The 23,283-nt window shown below is 39.6% G+C and overlaps 2 protein-coding genes across 5 annotated transcripts in view; one reads left to right on the top strand and one right to left on the bottom strand.

Moving 5' to 3' along the window:
* ACAD11 (acyl-CoA dehydrogenase family member 11) overlaps window positions 1-3,850 on the top strand; it is a 28,451-nt gene extending 24,601 nt beyond the window's left edge. Inside the window, exons 17-20 of the mRNA XM_032183089.1 lie at window positions 654-808; window positions 2,307-2,423; window positions 2,827-2,936; window positions 3,465-3,850. Coding sequence (XP_032038980.1) covers window positions 654-808; window positions 2,307-2,423; window positions 2,827-2,936; window positions 3,465-3,579 — 497 coding nt within the window. The 3' untranslated portion in view covers window positions 3,580-3,850. The remainder of the gene's footprint in view (window positions 1-653; window positions 809-2,306; window positions 2,424-2,826; window positions 2,937-3,464) is intronic.
* A 1,325-nt stretch (window positions 3,851-5,175) lies between these two features.
* Window positions 5,176-23,283, bottom strand: part of DNAJC13 (DnaJ heat shock protein family (Hsp40) member C13) — a 53,770-nt gene continuing 35,662 nt past the window's right edge. For 3 of the 4 annotated variants that reach the window (XM_032180717.1, XM_032180719.1, XM_032180718.1), the window contains exons 36-57: window positions 22,645-22,723; window positions 21,947-22,082; window positions 20,654-20,838; window positions 19,985-20,059; window positions 19,708-19,827; window positions 18,701-18,880; window positions 17,765-17,932; window positions 17,080-17,193; window positions 16,628-16,744; window positions 15,910-16,087; window positions 14,751-14,842; window positions 14,321-14,420; window positions 13,884-13,958; window positions 13,637-13,749; window positions 13,044-13,213; window positions 12,659-12,701; window positions 11,721-11,894; window positions 10,728-10,907; window positions 10,325-10,465; window positions 9,711-9,854; window positions 9,149-9,248; window positions 5,176-6,060 (exon numbers count right to left, since the gene is read on the bottom strand). In XM_032180717.1, coding sequence (XP_032036608.1) covers window positions 5,963-6,060; window positions 9,149-9,248; window positions 9,711-9,854; window positions 10,325-10,465; window positions 10,728-10,907; window positions 11,721-11,894; window positions 12,659-12,701; window positions 13,044-13,213; window positions 13,637-13,749; window positions 13,884-13,958; window positions 14,321-14,420; window positions 14,751-14,842; window positions 15,910-16,087; window positions 16,628-16,744; window positions 17,080-17,193; window positions 17,765-17,932; window positions 18,701-18,880; window positions 19,708-19,827; window positions 19,985-20,059; window positions 20,654-20,838; window positions 21,947-22,082; window positions 22,645-22,723 — 2,782 coding nt within the window. In that variant the 3' untranslated portion in view covers window positions 5,176-5,962. Of the gene's footprint in view, window positions 6,061-7,086; window positions 7,491-9,148; window positions 9,249-9,710; window positions 9,855-10,324; window positions 10,466-10,727; window positions 10,908-11,720; window positions 11,895-12,658; window positions 12,702-13,043; window positions 13,214-13,636; window positions 13,750-13,883; window positions 13,959-14,320; window positions 14,421-14,750; window positions 14,843-15,909; window positions 16,088-16,627; window positions 16,745-17,079; window positions 17,194-17,764; window positions 17,933-18,700; window positions 18,881-19,707; window positions 19,828-19,984; window positions 20,060-20,653; window positions 20,839-21,946; window positions 22,083-22,644; window positions 22,724-23,283 lie in introns of those variants that run through there. The other variant, XM_032180720.1, reaches the window with a different exon arrangement.

Below are 23,283 nucleotides of genomic sequence, written 5' to 3'. Positions count from 1 at the left end.
TAGCTGTTGTGCAAAAATCAGTTCCCTGAAGCAGAGCAAAGCAGAAACCGTCAGTGGCATTCTTTCCCCCAAGCCACTTTTTTAAAAAAGGCAGTGAAGTCTATGAAAAGAGTGTTCTGCTGTAGGCTGTGGCCAACCAAACCTGGTACCTGCAGATTTAGCAGAACTGAAAGAAAAATGAAAGAATGAGCTAGCCAGCTCTGTGACCTGCTGCAGGGACACCTTTGCTCTAGTTCTCTTAGCTGGAAAACATCAGCATTTAAACAGTTGGTTTTTTTGTTATAATTATTTTTATTACTCTGAAAGAACTTTCTCTCTGTAGTAGCCCTTGGACTTGGAAAGCTCAAAGTTTTCCCCGGGATTGTTATACCAGGCCCCACAGGTGTATATTTCAGTGTGAGATTAACAACATTTAAATGAAATCAGGTAAACCAAAGCCTCTCAGAAACCACCTTGGAGTGTTCTTTGTGCTGTAGGTTGTATTAACAGTAGGTTAATACAGACCTAGTTAAATGAGCACAACAATCCCACAAAATAAGCTTTCTGGTTTGCTTTTAGCAGTGATGCTATGTGGCCCCTTCTGCTCTGAGCCACGAATTGTTTCAAGCAGGAACCAAGGAATGTGCATGTACCTGTTTTTTCTTTCCCACCAGGTGAGGGAAGAGGGTTTGAGATCGCACAAGGTCGGCTCGGGCCAGGCCGAATTCATCACTGCATGAGGTCCATCGGTGCGGCTGAAACCGCTTTAGAGATCATGTGCCAGCGTGCGGCAGAGAGAGAGACTTTTGGGAAGAAGCTGTACCACCACGTAAGCACGTTCTCTCTTTGTCCTAGTTCACGCAGTCCAGATACCACCTGTTGTTTTGCCCATGCAATGGACAGTGCAATAGCTGTGCCCTGCCATGAAGTTACTGTTAATGATGCTTCAGAGGTCTAAGGAAAAAAAATCATATTGGGAGGCTCCCATTTTTCACTGTAACTTTAGGATTTTTTTCCTTACAATCCTTTGCTGGTTTTCAATGCAGATTTTCCTACTATGGTTTTCATCTTCTTCTAATGATGTTTGGACAGGTATTTGATTAATGGTACGCATTAAAGTATAGCCCAGTACAAGGCCAAACTGGGATTTTGGTCTTTTCTAGCTCTGGACTTGAAATACAGTTTTGTGAGAGCGAGCTTCTCTCTTGGATCAATAGGCAGAATAAGCTGACAGTCTCCTTTTAATAGGAATCCATAGGAATTTATGGGAATTTAGGAGGTGCCCTATCACATTTTAAGTGTTCCTCAGCCTTACCCAGCAGATAAGATGACTTTATTGGAAAAAAAAAAAACATGTAAAGGCAATGGAAAGAGGAAGCTGAGTTAGTGTCTGGCACAGGTTATGGAGAAGTTTGTATAGAGCCAGAGGGAACGAGCTTACAGATCCACTTTACAGTCGTGTCATTGCCAAACTTCCCTTCACTGCTACAACATAGTATTAATAACAGTTGGATGAGGTGCACTCTGCATTTGTCAGCAGCTCATCAGAAGAAGACTGATGAAGACACAGGCAAGACAGGGCAGGAGGCAGCTGCATCTTCCACTACAGCCCGGAGCATGCCTGAGACTGGCGGAGACTCCAGCGGGCTGTTCAGTGACCAGCATCACATGAACGTTTTTCTGATGTGCACAGAGAAAACAGCTGAGAAGGAAAGGGCTGCCAGGATCAGATTTTGCAAGCAACTATCCCGTATTTCAAACTTCATTTGGATTAAGGGAGCTGCTAATTTATCACTGTGAAGACAGATGCAGCCGGCACCACCCTGCAGCTGTTTGCCAGGGTGTGTTAACACACCAGTACCAGTAGTTTACGAAAAACAACTGGTTTCTCTCTCCTCTTTCACCACCTCACCCTATCAAACACCCCAAGGTTTTCTATAGTGTGGCACAGCACGTGGAAAGAGGGTTGTGAGGTGCAGTATCAGGTAAAGGAAAGCAGGGAGTAAAAAAACAAGCTAATTTCTTGAAGCCCTTCAAAGCCTATTAGCCCATGGGGATGCTCACAGAAATGAGAGTGAACCAGGCTATATTTTCCCTCCCTCCTTGCTTGTCCCTTCCAGGAAAAGCAGGGCTGTAGCTTTTTTGTGTTAAATATTTTTTTCTTTTTTCCCCCTCATAGTAAATTAGATGCATCTAACTAGCTTTAATTTACACAAGTTCCTCTCCAAATGACTGAAGGTATGCTGAGGAACACAGACACCTTCCTTAGGGCAGGTTTACCCTGGCAAGGTAGAAGGCATTGTTATTTCTTTTCTCTGTCTCCCCAGGAAGTTGTTGCCCACTGGATTGCTGAGTGCCGCCTTAGCATAGAACAGGCGAGACTGCTAACGCTAAAAACAGCCAGCAAGATTGACATGTTGGGCAACAGAAGAGCTAGGAAAGAGGTAAGCTTGTTGGCAGCAGGAACCTGCGCTTTTTCACAAGATAACTGGTTGAAATTTAAGCTAAAAATATTGCTAAAAGTTGGCCTAATCACAGAGTACAACTTCATGTTGCAATAGGAACTCTCATATTGAGATTGAAGAGAGATCTCAGTTTAAAAAGTTTAATTTTTCAATACTTCATCAGATTGAGGAAGTAGAGCCTAGTCACCTCAACCCAATGGCAAAGTTTTGTGTTTTTCTCCTGGAGAGGATTTAACTCACTAAGAGAATGGGAAGAGCAGAGTGCTCATCCATCCTCTAGAGAAGAAGGGATGCACTATGAGAAACCAGGCCTCAGTAGAATGGTTTGGTAAAATGTTCCCTCTTATGAAAATGTTGTTAATGTGTTCTCCTTTAACCACAGGTAGCCATGACCAAAGTGGTTGTACCTCGAGCTGTGCTTAAAGTGATTGACTGTGCGATCCAAGTGTGCGGGGGAGGTGGAGTTTCCCAGGATTTTCCTTTGGCTTCACTGTGAGTAAGGGATACTTATGTTAAGCAAAAGGCTTAATTACTAGAGATAAGGTAATTTTATCATGCCAGTACATGCTTTTTTTTTTTTTTTTTTAAACCTCAGGGAGCCAGAAATCATAGTAAACAGGCCCTCTTGCACAACTTGCTCTTCAAATTAAATCCCCATGCATTGTTTTATCCTTAGGAAAACAAACAACCACACAACCAAAAAACAACCACCACCAAAACACAGAAGCTGCCAGTGGACCTAAAGCGGTTCTTACAAGCAGCAGGAGAGGATCTGTTTCTAAAGCTCAGTCTGATCCCTTATGTTGATGAAGTAAAGTATGCCTTTGGGATTTCCAGCCCATGCATCTCAACCCTGCCAGAAGGATTTTGCTGCAGTACCTCCTGTGTTATGAACATCACCTCCTGTCTTTTGAGGAATCTCATTAAAAGGATGACTAGCAGAAATAGTTGAGAACTCCTGCTGTCAGACTGGTTTGCTACTGCAAAAGGGCTGTATTTAATTCAGATCTTCCCACACAGGTTTGCTTACATTCGCACCTTGCGCCTGGCAGACGGGCCTGATGAAGTTCATCTCTCAACAATTGCGAGGTGGGAGCTGCTCGATCAATCGAAGAAGCTAACTGCAAAAATTTGATGTCAGCATAAAGCCCTCTCATGTGGATGGAGGCCTTAGGAAAGATCACATTACTCAGTGCAATAATGTCTAAGCTGAAATTGTATCAATATAAAACCTTGATTCTGGTTTGAATCAGTATGCATTCTCAACCTTAACTTGTAAGTATTACATTTATTAATCAGGGCTTGCTCTAAGAGTTTGTAGAATGCCCTGTCTGAAGTAAGGGTACATGTAAACAGGATTTGTCTGGGTTCTTTATAACACTGATTAAAATCTATTTTCTAACAGGCTTAAAGTGCTTTATTTGCTTTGAGCCAAAACCCTCTAACTTTTTATTGTAGTCAAAGCAGTTTTCATTTGGCGATTTCATACGATTTATGGCAAGTTGACAAACTTAATTACTGATTAAATGACAAACCATTAAACAAATAAATGGTGTTCTTCCCCTTTCCAAAGCTCGGCTTCAGTCCAATCCCCTTTCCTCCCCTTTACCCTGCTCTAAACTCTCCTCATTTTCACCAAACGTTACACTCTGAACTCCCTCTTCCTCCCTTCAAGTGGGGCTAAGGGCAGCACAGGATCTTGGACTTTAAGGTATAGCAGGTCGTTGTCATCTCCTGTTCCTTACGTTGTTCCCTCAAAGTCATCTCCCATTTCTCCTTATCAGCACCATTATTTATCATATTTCCTTGCGACTTTCCTTTTGTGCAGCCTCACAAGCCTCCTCCTGGCTGCAGCTGCTCCTGCCCTTTCTTGAAGATGTCTGAGATTCAGAGGCATCTTCTCCTCTGAAGAGCTGAAATTTTGGCTGGAACTGAGACTGGTTTGCACAGGGCAGTTCACGGCTCCCTCAGCCACCAAAACAGGCTCTGCCATTCATGCCCATCTCTGAAGTTCCCAAAGGTCACAGTTCCTCAGTGCTGTGTCTGTAACAATCCCCTGACACGAGTTACTTAGCACAGAACTCACTAATACAACAGAAGCAAGCAGATTACAGAAAACAGCACTGTCATTAGTTCTATTTTCTATAGAAGTAGGACAGTACAGGTAGAATATTTCAGCTTTTACGGGGCGATCGACAATTAACTTAATGATAAAAGTGATTATGTTTCTGCATAACCAACCTTAGCCTGATGTCAGAGCTCAGAAAGAAATAGCTGTAGGGTGTAAGGTCAGAACTTGCTCCAGTTTCATCCTGAAGACTGAGGAGAGCTAGGTGAGCATTCACCTGAAAGGCATTCCAGTAAGAGCTGCCGAAGTCAGGGTGGTACAGTTACCAAGTACCTGCAACAGGAAGCTTTCTGCAAATAAGTTTCTTTGTATCAGTTCATTACACCTACAAAATAACAGCTTTCAAGCAAGTGATAACGTTTTTCTGTATTCCCACTGGTATTTGTTTCTTCTTGCCATGACCGTTTCCCAGGAAACTAAGGATGTCAACAAGTCAGTTGCTGAAGTGAATTTCAAATACAGGACAACCTACTCTGTACCACTATTCATCATTTAGTAGCTCTGCTCTGGAGTGTCAGAGCCTGCACAACATATTTCTCCAAGCAACAAGTCCTAGGAACCTCGTTTAGCCACATACAAATTAAGGTCTTTGGCCACCCTCATTTCCCATACGCTCAAAGAACTGCTACATAAGAACACCAACTTTATCTCATTAACAAGGCTCTTAATTCCCTTTATTTTAAAATTTTATGTACATATGAATGATCTGTATAATGTACACTCAATATAGAAAGTTTTTATATACTGGATAATGTATAGAACATTTCACAATTACACTAATTTCTTACATAACATGTCAACCTTAAGTTTTTTGCTGAAGCTTTTTCAATTTGGTAAAGCCAGTTATACATACAAGTGTCTAACGCTGTTTGATCTCAGGAAGATAACGTTAATGATTAAGGACATCAGTGAACTGGTGCGGGGAGAAACCCTTTGGAAGTCAAGTTCAATGAGGAGTGATCATGTCAGACTGGGAACAGAAGGGATGCCCTTTTAGTGGGGGTTGGTTGGTGAGGTCAAAGTGATTTTAGCCCAATTCCTCTAGACTGTAGCTCAACTCCAGTCATGCTAAGTCATAAAATATAAAAACTAGGAAAGTTTGATTCACAGTCTTGTAAACAAATATAAAGGAACAAAATGTGCTTACGTACAGCAAGAAAAAAAATTCTTGCGTACCCATTTCAGCTGATCCACAGAGTGCTTTCTTATGTTACAGTGTGATAGTTAGAATCACCAACTTTTTCCTAAAAAACAGTCATAGAAAAAGGAATAACACTGTCATTAAACACTTGGAAAGGCAGTAAGTTCACTTCAATGTGTTGGAGGAAAACGCTGTTCCTCATCACTGGCCAGTCTGCCTTTGTGCCTCTTTCACACGAATTTCTAGTCCTTAGCTGACATCTCCCACTTCGTTGTCTACCGGGGGTGGTATGTTGGGCATTACAGATGACGTCGTCCCTGCAGTAAGGTAGCCAGCAACTCCGGGGCCTTTTGGGAAGAAAAACAGAATACTGGCGATTAGTTTAGCTTCTAAAAAGTGACTTAACAGCTTCATTTTAGGCTCATTGATTTTTGTAGGTCTCCTCCAACTGAACTACTCTAATTTCCTCTGGTAGCTCAAACACATCATCCAAGTCAACCCAACAACCTAACCAAGCATTTAAGTTTTCATTTAGAATGTACAATTCATGGGAATCTAGGACCAGCAGCAATTAAGGCAGCTTAGTCCCTTTAGTCACTAAGTGGGTTAGCTTGTGTGGACCATTCTCAGACTTCACAGTACTTTTCCTCTGACGTGCCAAACAAGTCGTAAAAAAATCCACCCATTATCCAGCTCATTTTCCACCACCGAAGTGGCAGTACAGAGGAGGCACTTTCTGCACCGAGGAGAGGACCTGCTGCAGGTGAAATGCCACCACCAGGCTCTACATTTATGCTTTCACCACTAAGGATTTCCCTGCCACGTATTTAAAATGGAAGCTCACCGTGCTGCCTCAAGCTTGTCTACGGGCTTTGTGCCCTTCCGTAAAAACTCAGCTTTGCACTGCAGACATGGATCCTCTCCTCAAAGCCTAGAGGTAACATTTAGTCATAAAGAAACTAGAACCAAATGGAATAAGGACTCAGTGCTGCAGCATGAGGTGTTTCAGCAACAATCCTTATAAATCAGTGATCATAGAGAGCTGCCAACCCTCGACGTGTTCCTGCATCAATAAAGTTACTGACTTAGTATCTTACCTTCAGCCTACACTGCTGATCTTTGACACAGTAAGTTCTGCTGGCTTCTTTACTCTCCCATTAAGTCATCTTCACCAATTTCTCCTGTATTTATCATCCCCTTTACTCCCCACCCTCCCTTCTCCCACTGCAGCCAGAACATCAGAGTGTGGTTTCCCTCACCTCAGTGCAAACAGTCCTGTGCTATGACTGCAAGCAAGGAAACAAAGCAAGCAGTGCCTTTGGCACAGCAATCCCTGGCTTTGGAAGGGATTCTCTGACAGCACATCAGTGGCATCTGAAGGGCCAGACCCACTTGTACACGGCCTAGTACAAAAATTCCACTAGTGCTCTCGTCCCTTTAACTCTTTCATCATGAATTATTCCCGAAATGCTTCAGGAGTTAGTTCATCTGTAGAGCCAGCCAGTATCACCTGCTTCAGATTTTAGTTTTCTGCTGCGTGCAGAAGGAAGGCAAGTTTGTCAGCGTTTTGCAGTCTGGGAACACACATTTGTTACAATTCGGTGACATGCATCCGTTATTGGGAAGGTAGCAAAGGCTGCGTGCATTTTGCAAGATGGTATCTACCTGCTTTAGAGAGCTACACAGAAGTTAGCAAGCTGCCTGGCAGAGCAGATCTAAAGCCCACTTCTCAGGTGAAGGGGACTGCTGCCAGTTAGAAGGGAAGGAGAAGAGACACCTGAGGGAAGAGAAATAAGCAAGGGAAGTTTCAAGGGAAGTGCAAATAGCAAAGCAATTTGAAGCAAAAGGTAAGGCAGAATATAAGGCAGGTTAAAAAAATTGCAGTTCATTTTCCACCTATACTTTTGTTACTTTGTAACAGCATCTTCGTTCTGTATTTGCAAGCACTTAAACATGAAGCAATTTCAATGCAGCACAGTCCCTAAGGCAGTTAGATAGCTACGTTGCCCCCAGTCCCAAGCTTGTCAGTTTCTGGCATGTAGTTTCAGCTCTTTGCCAGTAATCGGACAGGGTTTACAGCGCATTTCTAAACCATAATACCTACAAAATACCAAAGAAGTCAGCACCAACTGCATCAAGAGTTTTTGCCAAAGTGGCACTAAATTGCTATAGAGCAATAATCAGTAAACTCCTGTTCAGAGCTGAAGAACTGCATTTTTCCTATGTGGAACGACACAGGAGGTGTTGCCACAAGTATCTGTGCACCAAACAATAAGCAGCTGTTTCTAGAATGTGAAGTTTTAGACTTTAAAAGCTTTTTCTTCATTTTCTCAAAATACATGCCAGGATCATGCAAGGAACTTTTCTGTCTACATAGCCATCTGACTTACACACCTCTATTTCAGTTGCACGCAAAAGCTCAATCAAGATTCCCACATTAAACTAAATGAGAAAGTTCCACGCAGCATATGGAAGTGCTCACACTGACTTGTCACAAAAAACGAAAGCCATAGTCGGGAAGCTAAACTAAGAGATTAAGTAATTTCTTGCACTCGCTTAGCTGCTGACTAGTAAGGATTCAACATTTGAATCAGGTTTTGCATTAGAAAAAAATTACTATAATGCAGTTATACAGAACAGTTTCAGATTCAGCAAGTAATCTGTGATCAAGTACAGCACAAACAGCAAGAGCACTCTTCCACCCTGCAAGCGAGACTGTGGTGGCACCCCTGGGGCACAACTTCAGTCCTGGCACCCGCAGGGGGCTCACCCAGAACACACCCCAGGTGTGTTCCAGTGTAAGCTGCACGTACAGGCACGAGGCCGTTCCCACCAGAGAATGGCTCTGCCAGTGCACTGAGCCTTACTGGGAAACGGCTTCACACCCAGGGCTGCTAGCACTCAAACTGCTCTGGTACCATCACTACGTGCCTTGTGCTAAAGCAGCGTAATTCACGTGGCCCAATTAATGTAGTTCAGCTACTTAAAGTATCACTGCCTTTCAGACAAAGCCTAAGTTTGATTTTTGAAGAGTTTTACCTCCCCCATCCCCAACTTCAGAAAGCAATTTGCTGTAGGACTCAGGTAGACTGAACCTAACAAAGCGAAAAGTTACTCTTGTTCATTAGATCTCAATAAATCTCTACCACTACAGCGTACTTGCAAGACTTGCCAGTGTCCAGACTCCACTGCTCTGATAGTTTAAAAGTAGATACAGCAAAGACTATTCACAAAAATATGTTATCTACCAGGAAAAAACAAAAAACAAACAAAAAATTGACAAATACTTTTAGAAGTTTAACATTTTTACAGCATTTGCTGTTCAGGCCACATGACAGCACTAGATCCTAAGGATAACCACTATCCCCAGAGTCAAGTCTGACAATCGAGTAACTGTTTGCTATGATTCAGAACAAATAGGAAAGGGTTGCTGACCTGTGAGGTATCCTGCTGTTTGTGTCTCAGAAATGAACAAGTCATGTTTCTGATCTTTGAAGGCACTCCACACAGAAGAACGGGACAGAATTTCATTTACCTATAGTATTGGAAGAGATTAACAGTAAGACTTGAAATATTCTAGAGGAATAAACTTCTTTTCTAGAACCAGATCTTCCTGAAGGGATTATGAAATAGTACAGCATATACATCCATAGTGTTGCTGCAGTTGTCTACAACAATACTCATCAGGACAAACAAAAAAGCAATTTACATTTCTAACAGAAGTCCCGAAGAGTTATCTGTAAAAGCCTAGCTGAAGGAAACTTCGAAAACATTTCTGGCACTTGGAATTGGTCTTTTTGCCTAGTACTCTTCACCATACATTGAAGCAGTGACTCCTCCACAGGAAACAGATCGAGAAGTTCCAACATGCCATAATTTTGTAGTTGCACAATATTAACATTCTAGGCTTGACAGCCGTAATAAGATTAAACAAGGGATGTTCAGAGTCTGATATTCTGTATGTACAAAGCTCAATTCAGCACTTTTCAGCACTTACCTGTTCTCCATACTGTAGGCTGCGAGACATGGATTTCAGAGTTTTAACAATCTGAGCTTTTGTTGCAGATGGGCTTTCCAGGTTCTCAAGACCAATACCTTCAAGCAGCTTTAGAAGATAAGGGACCAGATCCGCTTTCAAAGCCTAGAACCATACACAAAAGAGTTGTTTTAACACAGACTAGTAAGTTCCATGTGTTCCAGATGTCTTACATTCTTGGACTGCTATCATTAGCACGAACCAAAAGTAACAACAGCTCGTATGAAGTATGTTTAGCTAGGCAGTTTTCCTGAGTAACCCAAATAACCACAAACAAAAGCAAAGATTGCTGTCCAGCAGTTCAGCTCTGTGTACATGTATGTACAATTTCAGTTGATTTAGCTGCCATTCTCATGTTATGCTTTCTCAGCAGCCATAAGCCAACACTATCCTATGGCTTCAATGCTCGGGCAACATCCCTGACCAGATCTACATTTGGGATTTCTAACTTCTCCAACGTGAAAAGCGTATTTTTAAAGCCTCCTAGACACTGAAGTTGAATGGTACCTCTGTTCCTATGAATAGATTAGATAGCCAAACATCATGTTTCTATAGACCGAGCACATACTACTTACTTGAGCTACTAAGTCATTTTGTTCCTTCTGAAACATTCGATTAAGTGCTTCACAGGCTACACCAATGACATCTGGTCTCTTCTTCATTCCATTCATGAGAGGGCTAATGGTCTCAAGTGATGCCATTGCTCGAACACAAAGCTATGAAGAAACAGAAACAACCAGAATACTTGATTTATTTTATGCTAAGCTTGATTATGGCAGATCTGGTCAGCCAACCATAAATTCCCATAAGAAACAATGTTTCTCAGTTCCTTTAACCTACCAATTCTCCATTCATCAACTAAAGTCCCTGTTCATTTGGTACGTGGTATTTACAGTCAGCATAATTCCTTTCTACAAGCATTACTAACCACCACGAACTCCAACTACACTGTTCTGGACTGTTTAAATGATTCTGTACCTCATTGTCAGACAATATGTGCATGACACGAATGGCACTTTTCGGAATGGCGTTGTTCTTGTGGTTCATGGCTTGGAGGATCTTGTGAAGATGCCCAAGTGGAGGGACTTGATCAGCTAGCTGAGGCTGAGCACTGAACAGGCACACAGTTGCTGTGGTAATGGTTTCTAAGGTTTCCCCCTGTAGGAAAAAAACAAAACCAGAAAATATAACTCAGTAAAGCCTAACAAATCCCCAAAACGGCAACACTTCTCTTGTTCTGCATTAGATTTTGTTCCTAATGTTTTTATCATGTGATTTTGCTTTGAAACTTAAACTTTAGGAGAATGCAATCAGCTCCAAAAGCAGTAGACGTTCACTGAATCTCAGGAACCCAGATTCCATAGAAATTAAGCACCATTTTCAGTATCTAGAGAAGCCAATGTCTGGCTGTAGCCTGTGCACACACAGCAACACAGGTGCTGATGTGCCCAGGAAAAGCCTGACAACATTAAGTCAGTAACTTAATGATATTATTAACCAAATGTTTAACATCCTCATTCAAACTACAGAACACTAGCTCTACTGTATTAAGCTAATTCTTAGGTGGGAACCATATTTAGGTCATGTAACTTACCCCATCAGAGTGGGAAATCAGTGTTAGAGAAGGACATTAGAGTTGTCAAGACGTGAAAGTTTAGGATGCATAAAGCAAGAGCTATTTTCTTAGGTTGGTCAGTAAATGAATAATTAAGAACAATTTCGTAAGTCTTGTCACTACTGTAACATAAACCTTCAAGACTTACCAGAGCTAGTTCTATGGCTTCTGAGGCTTTAGAAGCACTGACTGGTATTTAGAAGTTGCTTATGTAAAAGCATGTAGGTATGTTTAAAGTAGACAAACCATTCATGTTGTGAAGAAAGCGTGAGAACTGAAGTTAATCAGATACTACAAGACCAGTAGCATGAGGCTTCTAAACAAATTAAAAGAACGGAGTAAAAACTACAACTTACATGGGGGTTATTTTTCTCCAGTAGTTCAGTAAACTTTTCCAGCAGTGCAATGAGAAATTCCCTTGGTTTCCGTAAAACCCAGGCCGGCTGGGCAATAAAAATCCTTAAGAAGACTCCCCCCACCGAAAGTTCACCATCTGCCTCACCGTACACCACAGCAAAGTCTTCAGGCAGCTGTTAAGTTGTAAAGAAAACAGGGAGTTATTACATGGCAAGGCATATTTGCAAGATCTGTAATTCTAACATCATAACTGTGGGACTGAACTATTCTTCAGAATGGAGCTATGGGAAGAACAATAAGCATCTCATTTTGAAGAAACATGAGGTAAGAAGAGTAGAAAGAACATCAGCATGCAGGTCATACTGCTACAGTGGACTTTTATTTCAAAGAACATGAGTTGCTGTGTCTATAGCTATACTGGGGTAAACATTAACAAAAGAGAAGTATCAGTAACGTGGCTGATAAAACAGGCCTCTCCTTTCTTCTGCCGTTATGAAGGTATCATGGAAAAAACAGACATCACTGATTGACCTGACATGACAAAATGCATCAGGACAATCATATCTGAGATGCAGTGTCTTACTAACATTTCTGAATGTTTTCTAACCCGTTGGTTGGTAAATAGTTCACTATAGCTATGTAATAAGTGACAAGATTTTTTCCAGCAAGCCAGTACTTTCCTTGGTCACTGAATTTTTAGAATGGCCCGAACTATCAGAGAACTTGAAGTATTGGCAATAAAACCACTGCTAAGTGTCGGATTTCAAAGCATAAGAAGTAATGAAAAATAAAAATAAAACAGTTATCACAGCACTGAATTCCTGTTGGTACACTGAGTAGTATGAAGAAAGCACATCAAGAGAAAGTTAAACAGGCATGTGTTATCAGCTGTCTTGTATTCTCCCTGGGAGCATCCCAAACAGAAACAATAACTTACCTTCCAGTTAGTGTCAGGGTTGTCCCTCTGAAGTTTAAAGTGCCTTTAAAAAAAAGAAAAAAGATAGTTTAAGGAGCAGAAGCAGCAGCAGTCTTTCCCTACTGTGACACCACATCAGTCTCCCTCCATTTGTGAAGTATTTCCCGTAGCTTAAAACTCCATTCTCCTGCTGCTATATGTTGTGGCAGTAAACACTTATCTAGATGCATAAACCACTGAGTTACACCTACAGTATACCACAGGGAACATTTCCTTTTCACTGAAGTCTGGATTGCAAAGATTCTACATTTTACAGACAGAGCCCTGTGATAGTTTTTCCCCAATAACTCTGGTTCACTAAAGGAGCATCTCCGAGGAAATGCTTAGGCAGCAGGTCTCCACATACTCAAGCATCATCTCTCGAACTGTCGTTGATACTTTCTCCCTGGAGTTGTCATTCCAAATTAACTCAGGATTTTCATGAGTTCCCTCAAAGATATGAACAGCAGCTTCAGGGTTGTCTCTCATAGCATCCATGAAGACACCAGGTAAAAACTTCATTAGTGTAATCCTAACCTAGAAAGGATGAACAGAATTGACATTTAGAATTGTGTAACACCTAAACAAACAAAAAAGACCCTTACTGAAAAAAAGGTTGAGAACCTCAGGAAGTCTAGTTATCTGGATAGTAATAAAATACACACAGTATTATCATTTTAGATAGTCACAGCTAGAGACGGATTTGAAATTGGGGTCCCTAATGACAAAGTCAGTACAAACTGGAACCTGGAACCAAACTGCTTGCAATAGTTACAACAGATACAACACTTGTAGGAATCTGCTCAGAAATTTAAAAAAATTAACTGCTTTTTTTGAAAAAAACTACTTTCCTCTTCACATGAATGTTTAAATCACAGAACTGTTGGTATTGTTCAGTCTTTAGAGAAAGGCTGTTGCTGTCGAGACAAGAGTTCCAACAAGAGCAGTTCAGATTCTTACCTTTGGACCCACGAGCTTATCTGCAGTCATTTTGGCAAAGAGCTCTGCTGTTTGGGCTCGGACCTGTGGATGAGTTGAGTTGCAGAACATGTCCAGTAAGTAGATTAAAGCACCTGTACAAAGAGATAGGGAAGCATTCAGTTGTTGTTTTTTTTTCTGGTCACAAGTAGTATAAAATTCACTGATTTGACCATCATATTTTGAGTCTACTGTTACAGAAAAAATAGCTTTCAATTTACTACTCCACCTTTTGCCATGGCCTCTTTAATTATTTTTGTGCTTGATGTCAAAGCATACAAAGTTTCAAGGACCAGTTGCCGACCTGTCAAGATAGATAAGTAGTATTAAGAACTACCATATAGTTTAACTCAAAGATAAACTAACAACGAACATCAATCATACATTCATTCTATTACAGAAACTTATTAATTACTACTCAGTTCCTGAAAACAATTAGTCAATGAAATACTATGCAATTCAAATGCAATTTGAATATCTGCAATTTAAATGCTTCAGCTCACACATTTAAGATAAACAGGTTACTTAAAATGACTTTTGTAATCATCCCCACTGGGAGTACTGTTTTAACAGTTAATAGTGAGGAGTTCAGTCAACTGCACTCTAACAAGCTTTTGAATCAGAACACTTTGCCTTGCAAGACTTCAAGAATTATACAGTACATACTCGAAGGTAAGGAATGCAGGAGTGCCAGTAAGTTTGCAAGAACCATTGCTTCAGCAATGTTGTTAACACATTCTTGGTTACTTGTCACTATGTTCACTACCTGTAAAAGGTCAGAAACAAGACGCGATTACATTCTAGATTTTCAGACATCACTAGGAAAATTCAGTGTATAATGAAGCAACTTACTAGCCAACGTAACTACACTTACAGTGCTCACTGCCATGAACTTGACTTACCTTGGGGAAGAAGGGGACAAGGAAAAGTGAAAAACTATCAGTTGTTCCCCAAGGGAGCTGCCTGACACCCAGGATCCCTATCCTCAACATTTTTTTGGTACTACTCTAACATAATCAATCTGGTTTATATGCTAATTGCATAGGGCACCCATCGTTTTGGTTGCTTGTTTTGGGTTTGATTGTTTTGTTTTTACCTCCAGAGCCAACTGCTGCACCAGGCCAGCTCCATGAACACGCAGAAGGGAAAATATCAACTTAAAGTGACCTATGCATTCACACTCAGAACCTGCAAGAGATCAAGCAAGTTATTCTCTTCACATGAACCAAAACACTCACCGAAGGCCATCCCAAGTCTACATTTGACTATACATAAAGACAGTAATGTGTATAATCTGGCACAGTAATTGCAACAGCTCCTGCAGAACAGGAACTACAACAGAACTAAATTAAACCCCGCATATTAACCTAGCTTCCACAAAGTCTTGATCAATGGTATTTCAAAAGAAAAGGGTACTTCCTCTAAGACAAAAAAAACTGAGCTAGTTCTTGGATTATCAATTAACTAATGTAACTAACATGCATTCTTACAAGACAATTAAAGAAGTTCAGTTATTTTATTTATCGTTGGTCACCAGTACTTCACTTGGCTTCAACTACACGATGTTTTGGATTCCTACAGCTGGGAGGACAGATACTATCTATAACAGTAACAGTTGCCTTCAGGGTTACAGTTGCCAAATACAGAGAACCCTAACTGGTATCACAAGAAGCCATGACTAATATGAGTTGCTGTTACAACAAGAACATCTTAAATCACAGCATCTCAGACTTCTCCTGTCTATACACTGGCATTTGCACTCATGGGTGTTTGCTGGTGTTAGCTGCCCACTCTAAAGAGCATCATCTCCTCCTACTTAGGAGGAGCAAAAGCACTGACATGTTTTCAGGTGTTTACTGCTATGCAGTACTCATGTAAAAGTTTTTTTTCTTTTTTCTTTGATGCAAGGAACTTCAAAAACAGCTGAAGATTCCTCAAACAATTACAGAAAATTATTTCAGAAAGTTATTTAAAAGACTTTTATTTAAAAGATTTAAGTCACCCCAGCAACTGCAGGCCTGAATTCAAGTTAAAGGCCAATGTTTCAAAGACAGATAAAGCTTGGATTTTGCACAAAACAAATACATCTACTGATAATGTTCTCCAGCACAAAAACAAGCCTATATATAGCCCATCAACACCACTAAGGTCTGTTAGCTGGCAAAACTATCTTCCAGCTAGAAAGGAGCTCAAAAGTTCTGTGTTATTTTTGCAGTTGTCCTCAAGAAAGCCTATCAGTGCCTTATTGAGCCTACCTGGGTTGTGTTTTATCACATTTCTCAGGGCCTCCAGAGCCATTTCAACTCTCCGTAACCGATCTCCGTGTTGATTGGACTCTACTTTTCCAGTCTGTGTTATTGCCATTAACGTATGAAGGTACTGCGCTTGTGAGCCTATGTAATCCAAGAGGCTTGCAGCAAATGCTTTAGGAAGCTTTGAAGAGATGAGAGCATTTTAAGTTGTGATGCAATAGTATTCACACTAGAAGTGAGTGTAGCAACACCACTTTCCCCACATTTAATAGTTCATTCCAAACAGGAAGCATTTTTTCATCATCTCTATAGCATCTGAACCACATTAACCCCTTTTATATGTTAATACACCCTTCGAAAGCCACTTGAAAAGCACTTTTAAGATGTAGAGTTGTTCATAAGTATAGATGAACAGCAATGCCACTAGGCAGAATCACTTCCTCCTGGAACTAACAATTCAACCTGAGTATCTGCAGTGAAAGCTTGTAGAAAAAAGGCATTAAGCCATCCAAAGCAGCACATCTTATGAAAAACTCATTCTTTTAAAGTTTATTCTGCTCCAAAAGAGACTTCCCATAACATACATGCTCATCACATTGGACATAACTTCCATAAGATTTATTATTCTCTCCATTCTGTTTGTGCTGACAAAGAGTAACATTTCAGATACTAGCTGACTAGTTTTTAAGTTCAACAGAAAAGTTTTAGCTAGATCTCTCACCTCTAGTTGGAAGGTAGGGACTTCATTGTAGACTCTAACAAAAATCTCTCCCACAATAAGTTCCTTTGCATGGTCACTAAAGACAAAGTCAGATCCATAACTCTTGTCACAATCACCCTTTAAACAAATAGACAAGCAGCACAAGCTCAGACAGCAAATAATCATGTAGAAAATATAAAGTGATAACCTGGCTAATTAGACAATACTAACAGAAGACAGCTTTAGCAAAAAATCAGGACCCCTAAACACATTGAAACATTACAACTAGTAATGACCAAGCCCAGTTGTTTTTTTTTTTTTTGAATACTGAATGAAGAAAATCATTTAGGAGTAAACAATGGACATCTGCATTAACTGTATGACAAGAGGATGCACCAAAACATGAAATAGCTTTAAATCCCACTATTAATTTTTGTTTAAGTTGTTAATTTTTGAAGTAGGAAGCATCTTACTCTCTTAATCATGCTTTCTTGTTGAGATTCCAAGAATTCAAGTAATTCAGCTCTTGTCCCGTTGTTCCAGATCAAGTAGGGGTTCTCTGTGTTACTGTTAAGCATCTTCAGAGTCTAGGAAAAAACGAATTTACGTGGTCTAAGCTTACTCTGCATAATAATCCAAAATAATGTTTTAATTAGCGTTTCATGATATAAATTAATCCTATCTCAGTAACTAGTTTCATAAGCAGGTCTCAAGTGTCAAGCCTTCCACATATCAGAAAAGCAGTACATTTAAGTTACTTTTTAAAAATTATTATTATTTTATTCTGCTTCAATCTACAGTTCAGATTCTCCTATTTTTGGCAGTGAGCAGCATCCCTATTGTAGATAACTTCCTCAGCACTTTTAAAAAGTTTAGACTTCACTCTCCATCATTATAATCCTTAAGCCATCAACACACCTAACTCAATTTCTTTGCTCCCATATTTGTTTTGGGAATCTTTTTAACAAGCTGTTGATCCTGTCCGCTGAGTTTGAAAGCAAAGCAGTTTTTGTTGACATTACTTCAACTGCAGAGGAAAACTGCTCTGTTGTTCTCTGTACAATGCTAGTGTTAAGAGAGCTCTGTGCTTTAAGTCAGAAGTGACTAGTTACTCCTTCCATAACTCAATAGACAAGATTTTGACCAACAGATGCTTACCTCAGTAGCACTGACCACAGCAAGTTTCCTTGCAATATAGGGTGTCAACATTCCAGCCAAGCTTTTCCTGATGGCTGGGTTTTCAGGTGTAGCTTGTTCTTCAGAAAGATACCCTCCAAGACGACTCAGTGCTAACAGACTAAGTTTAGCAAGGCTATTTGCTACCTCCTGAAAAAAAAAAAAAATACAAGAACAGTTACAAGAGAACTAGAACTAGCTGAAGAAGAATCAATAGCTACAGAGATTTGCCCAACACTTCCACACCAAAATGAAAAGAACTGGTGTTGCCTATTTACCTGCATTGCTAATTATGCACTGATGTCTAATAAAGCACTAAAAGCTACTAGGTGAACAGCAAGACATGATCGCTGTTGCAGGCTTAACAAATATAGACAGACATAACCAGCGTAGGAAAAAATGGGTCACTAGGATAAGCTGAAAGCTATGGAAGCCATTTAGGGTAATAGCTTCTGATCAGAAAATGGTTCCTGCCAGCAGCCAAATTCCAGTATAAGCCTTTCTTAACAGCAGTACAAGATTTAGTAACTAAAATACTGTTTAAAGGTCATCTCATCCAGTAACTGAGAAAGAAGCGTCCTACTTAGAGGATCACTTCTTAAGGAAAATAGTGCGAAGCCACTTACACATCTATAGGCCAAAGTGATAATGCAGTGCTAAAGGAGGTATTTTAAGTAAATTCATGGTATCACTAGACAACCCTTTCAGTGAAGGGGAAATTCCTCCAGAGAAATTCTCATAGCACAAGTTTACCTTTTTTCTGCTGACTAAAGTCTACTAGAAACCAGTTTTTTTGGCTTTAATATTTGTTCATTTAACTCCATGATGCTAGAAAGTATTTGAGTATGCCTAGTTTTTGTCAGTAAGAGATGGCAATCAACAACCCGTGTCTGAAAGCCTGCACCTTGTTAACATTACCTGGTGATTAGAATCTTCACTTTTCTGAATACCGCTCTCTTCCAGTGTATAGTCATAGTTGAAGAGGTAACCCAGCAAGTACCAGAGAACTCCAGCTTGGAATAAATGTGTTTGCAGCCAATAATCTAAGGCAAAGGAGCTAACACACTCTACTCCCAAAGAAGCTACTCGTGGTATGTTCTGCGGGAGGAAAAAAAGTTTACTTCAGTACTTGTAACAAACAAAAGCCAACTGGCTGCCTTACCAAACAAAGATTTAAAGACAAAACTTTTTAAATTCTGCAGTATTGTCTAAGCAGCACAGAAACAAGTGAACAAAACATCGGCACTCAAAGACAGATAGCTGGCAGACAAGAAACATGTCTAATTAGTCAATCCTTCAGTAGAAGAGTCTTTGAATAATTATTTATTAAGCCTATAAAGGAGTGTTGATGAAATGGTGGATAAACAATTTAAGAAGGTGGCAGAGATTCCAAGATGAGTGTTTTATGGTGACGTGTTCTGCAGGGACTACAGAATAGGCATGCACCTCAAGTCAAGTATTACAGTTTGGTTTAAGTTCTTATTTTCACTTACCCAACAAGAAAAGTTGGAGATGAGCTTGCCATTATTAATTCACCCAAAATTAAGTATTCATATAACACGACTTAAGTTGTAAGAGCTACACAGCTCAAAAACTTCTGTTCTCAAGATATTTTGCTGATTTAGGAATCTACATTTAAAACTAGTATCTTTACCTTCTATTTTAATGAATTAAACAATTCAGCTAGGCATAATTCAATTAGGAGTCAAAAATACATGAACCTTAATAGCAAGTGCATTTTAAGCACTAAATGGATTCAGATACAAGCATTAAGAACAAGAGTTCTATATCCCACAATGATTAACTGGGATCTTACAGAAGTGATTGATCATTTTTCTGCAACTGTCTTATTTCCCCTAAAACCAGAACATTACCCTAAACGTTTAATAGTTAAATATTCCTTTAGGAAAAGTAAGAGCTCTTACCTTGCCATAATACAGTAACCTACAGAGATCCTTAATGATGTTAGGCATTTCTGTAATCTTCTCTCTGCACTCCTCAAACTGAGCTGCCACACTGTAACATTTACTAACATGTCCACACACCTATTAAAAAAAAACAGTATTTTATTGGTACCAAATGAAAGCAAAACGTATAAATATATGTATGTTTACTTTTTTTTTTTTTTTTTTTTTTTTTTTACTTTACATATACATACAACTTCTCACAAGGTTGATATAAACCAGAGTTGCCACAACTTACCTGTACAGACATATCATCTGGTTTACTAGAACGAGTCAGGACTGCCACACAACGGTTAAATGCTTCTTGCAATACCTGTGAGGATTGGATGATGTGCATGTTCAGTCACAACAAAAACTAATAAAGTAAGTCAGAAATAAAACATTAGCTGGTAAACCCATTTATAATGGCTGAAGAGAAGCCCTGTTTGACAAAATAATCTGTTGCTTGCTCAAACGCTTTGCAGGGCAAAATTCCTTGTGAGTGCTGGTGCTAGTATTTAGTGCTTCATGACAGTCAACAGCATTTACATATGTGAACTAATATGCGCAATGAAAAACCCTTCAGCTGAGTGACTTGTTCATGTTTATTCTTTCACATACAGAATAGAGAAGCTTTCAACAGAATTTGGTAGAGAAGTAATCATTTCTGTTGAACTGTAGATAAGCCAACTAGAAGCCTAGATCAGGAAAGGAATATACTGTGCAAGAGACTTCTCTAACTGCATCTAACTGCAAGAGACTTTCTCTAACTGAAAGAGAAAGTAGAAATGGACTAACACTTCAAAAGACAACCAAGAGTGATTCCTAAATGCATCTGATGTCCTATGCAGTAAAGGGATCTAGAATTTTCATCTGTGCAAGAGTTAAGACTTCAGGAATCCCCTTCAATAAATTTATTTCAACCTACCTCAATTCCATTTTCTCTTCTCAGTTCTTCTGCATTTAATGCTGAACAATTGACAGTATGAAAAGCAAGTTCTGTGGCAGCAGGCAACAGTGGAGATTCTTTGGAAAACAAGAGGTCATCTGATGTTTCAATGGTGATAGTCTTAATCAGCATAGGATAGCCTGCATACTTGTAAGGTTTCAACTCTGAAAAAGAAAAAAAGTCTCAAAGTTTGCATCTATGCAAAGTCTACACGATTAAAAACACCATATAATTATCAGTGGAACATATATCAGCATTCCAAGACTAGGAATCAAAGACAGCCAACACCTAGGATAACTACAGCAATATAGAGTAGTCCACACAATTTGACTGCTTGTCACATCAGACTGTTCATACTAGAAGCTGACAAAAGGTCAGGGGCAGACTCACAAGAAAAGCTTTTTCATGATTAAAATAACTTATCTACAGCTCACAAAGCCCCCAAGCTAATAGCCTTCCAGACAGTGTCTGCCCCTGGAGAAACATCTGTACAGCTTTGTCAGCTACAGTTTTAGGCCAGTGTTTAACAGTGAACCTGTAAGGACCTATTAGTATAACAGAGCAATTGTGTTTTCAATTATGATTTTCATTCCTGGAGTGTTCAGCAGGGATAAAGACCGATGACTGTGAGCAAACCTAATTAAGTCTACTCTAACATCAGTGCCTCCACACAACTGACAAAGCTATGATTGCATATGAGGTTTTCATTTTAACATACTGTAACACACTTATGCAGCAGAACACTTCTGGCTTTGCATCGCTTGGACGTGCCAGCTGCCAGTGAGGGTATAGCTAGAATCTAGGATTAGTGTACTTTACCCCCCCCTTTCTCACTTGGGCTGTGGAAGAAGTAGTGTTACAGCACACCCACCTAGGGGTCTAACACTAGTCAGAATTTCTGCAAGATTACACTTTTGTGTGGTTCACTAAGTGAGACAAGTCTCAGATATACTCTGAATCTCTCATCTAGGTGAACAAACACTAGTGAGGTCTATTCTGAAGAGACAAAAGTCAGTCTCAGTTATGTATGCAGGAAGATTCAAACTTATTGGTGTAGGCGCAGAAAAATTCAAAAAAACTATTTAAGCTTTTTGCATTAAGCTCTATTACGGATTTTATTTCATGGAAAAAGCCCCCTACCATAGCTTCATAATGCTGTGGCAAGCCAGAAACCAGATCAATAGAACACAGACTAAACAAAACAGGAGATTAAAGTTGACAGCAATGGCCACTAAAGACATTTAAAATATCCTTCTGAGATAACATGCCTACCTTCCTTATGCCTGTTGAAGAGGATGCTTTGAGTTTTCAAGATCAAGATGATGTTTTCAGGATCTGGCCCATCTACCACTTTGGCAGACTTTGTGCATAGAAACTCATATGCTTTATTAACTTTTTCAAACATATCCTGCAAATAAAGATAACAACTTCCAAATTACTACAAGTCTGCAGGATTTGTTTATACACAGGTAAAATAAAGTATTAATCATAGTGCTAGATTTATTGCCTTATTAAACTTTAGAAAATACTGAATAACCTCAAAATAAGAATACCGGTTTACAGATCAGTTTTCTTTTCTGAACTCCACCATAGGAAAGAGACTAAAACTAAATCAATTCTTCTATGACGAGAAAATAAAGTTTGATTTTAAGAATGGCAGAGGATTCAGTCCATCTTTGAAAGGGAACACTTAGCTTATTTACATCCTGAGTAACTGTTTAAACTAGATGCTTTCTGAGATGTTTTCTGGTCTGATTACATTAGATTTTACTGTGGAAATCCTGTAATTCTTTGAGTGACATCAGTTGAATACTACTGCAGATAAGTAATTTTATACTCTAGGATTCACCTAGGACATAAGTTTTCACACTCACTTAACTCCTAAGTGAGAGAAAATTTAAGAACTCTTAACACAAGCAACAGCTGAATTTGTCCCCATCTTTTTAAGACCACAGATATTTTGTACATACCCTGCCTTCTGGATTCTTGTCTGGGTGGTATTTTTGGGCGAGCCTGAAATAGGCTTTCCTGATCTTGCTTTCATCATGCCTATGAGAGAACAAGTCCCATTACACTGAGTAACACCAAAAAAACAAACAAACAAACAAAAAAAAGCCTGAATTCTGACAGAACTATGAACAGTACTGATTGCAATTAAGTGAAAACTACAAAGCTCTTGTATTTTAATTTGAGAATCCTGCTCCATTAACTGAATGGAGGTACTCACACAGCCACAAAATAGAAACTAATATTAGTATCTCTTGCTGAGATATACTAACCAAAAGGAACTCAAAGTCACCCTTGAATTAAGGGTCTAAATTTAGAGCTAATAAAAATAAATAGTAACAATTAGTAGTCCAGACACATGAGCTCACGATTTGTAGTAAGTGCACTGCTCTTGAAGCATAACTATAAAATGGTGTCAGTTCTCTTCTAGACGCCTGATGTCAGAAACAAGTGGCAAGATAGGAAGGGAAAAATCCCACTGCTATCATTAATAAAAGGACAAGATCTGGCAGGTGGAAGGAAGGAAGATTAGAGAAACTGAGTTCTACTTTGAACATATTCAAGTGCTGCCCTCTTCTTTGCTCATTAGGAGTTAGTCTAAT

The sequence above is a fragment of the Aythya fuligula genome, chromosome 2 (assembly GCF_009819795.1).
Source record: "Aythya fuligula isolate bAytFul2 chromosome 2, bAytFul2.pri, whole genome shotgun sequence".
Taxonomy (NCBI): domain Eukaryota; kingdom Metazoa; phylum Chordata; class Aves; order Anseriformes; family Anatidae; genus Aythya; species Aythya fuligula.
Note: the sequence above shows the minus strand (reverse complement) of the source record. Positions and strands in the feature narration are given on the sequence as shown.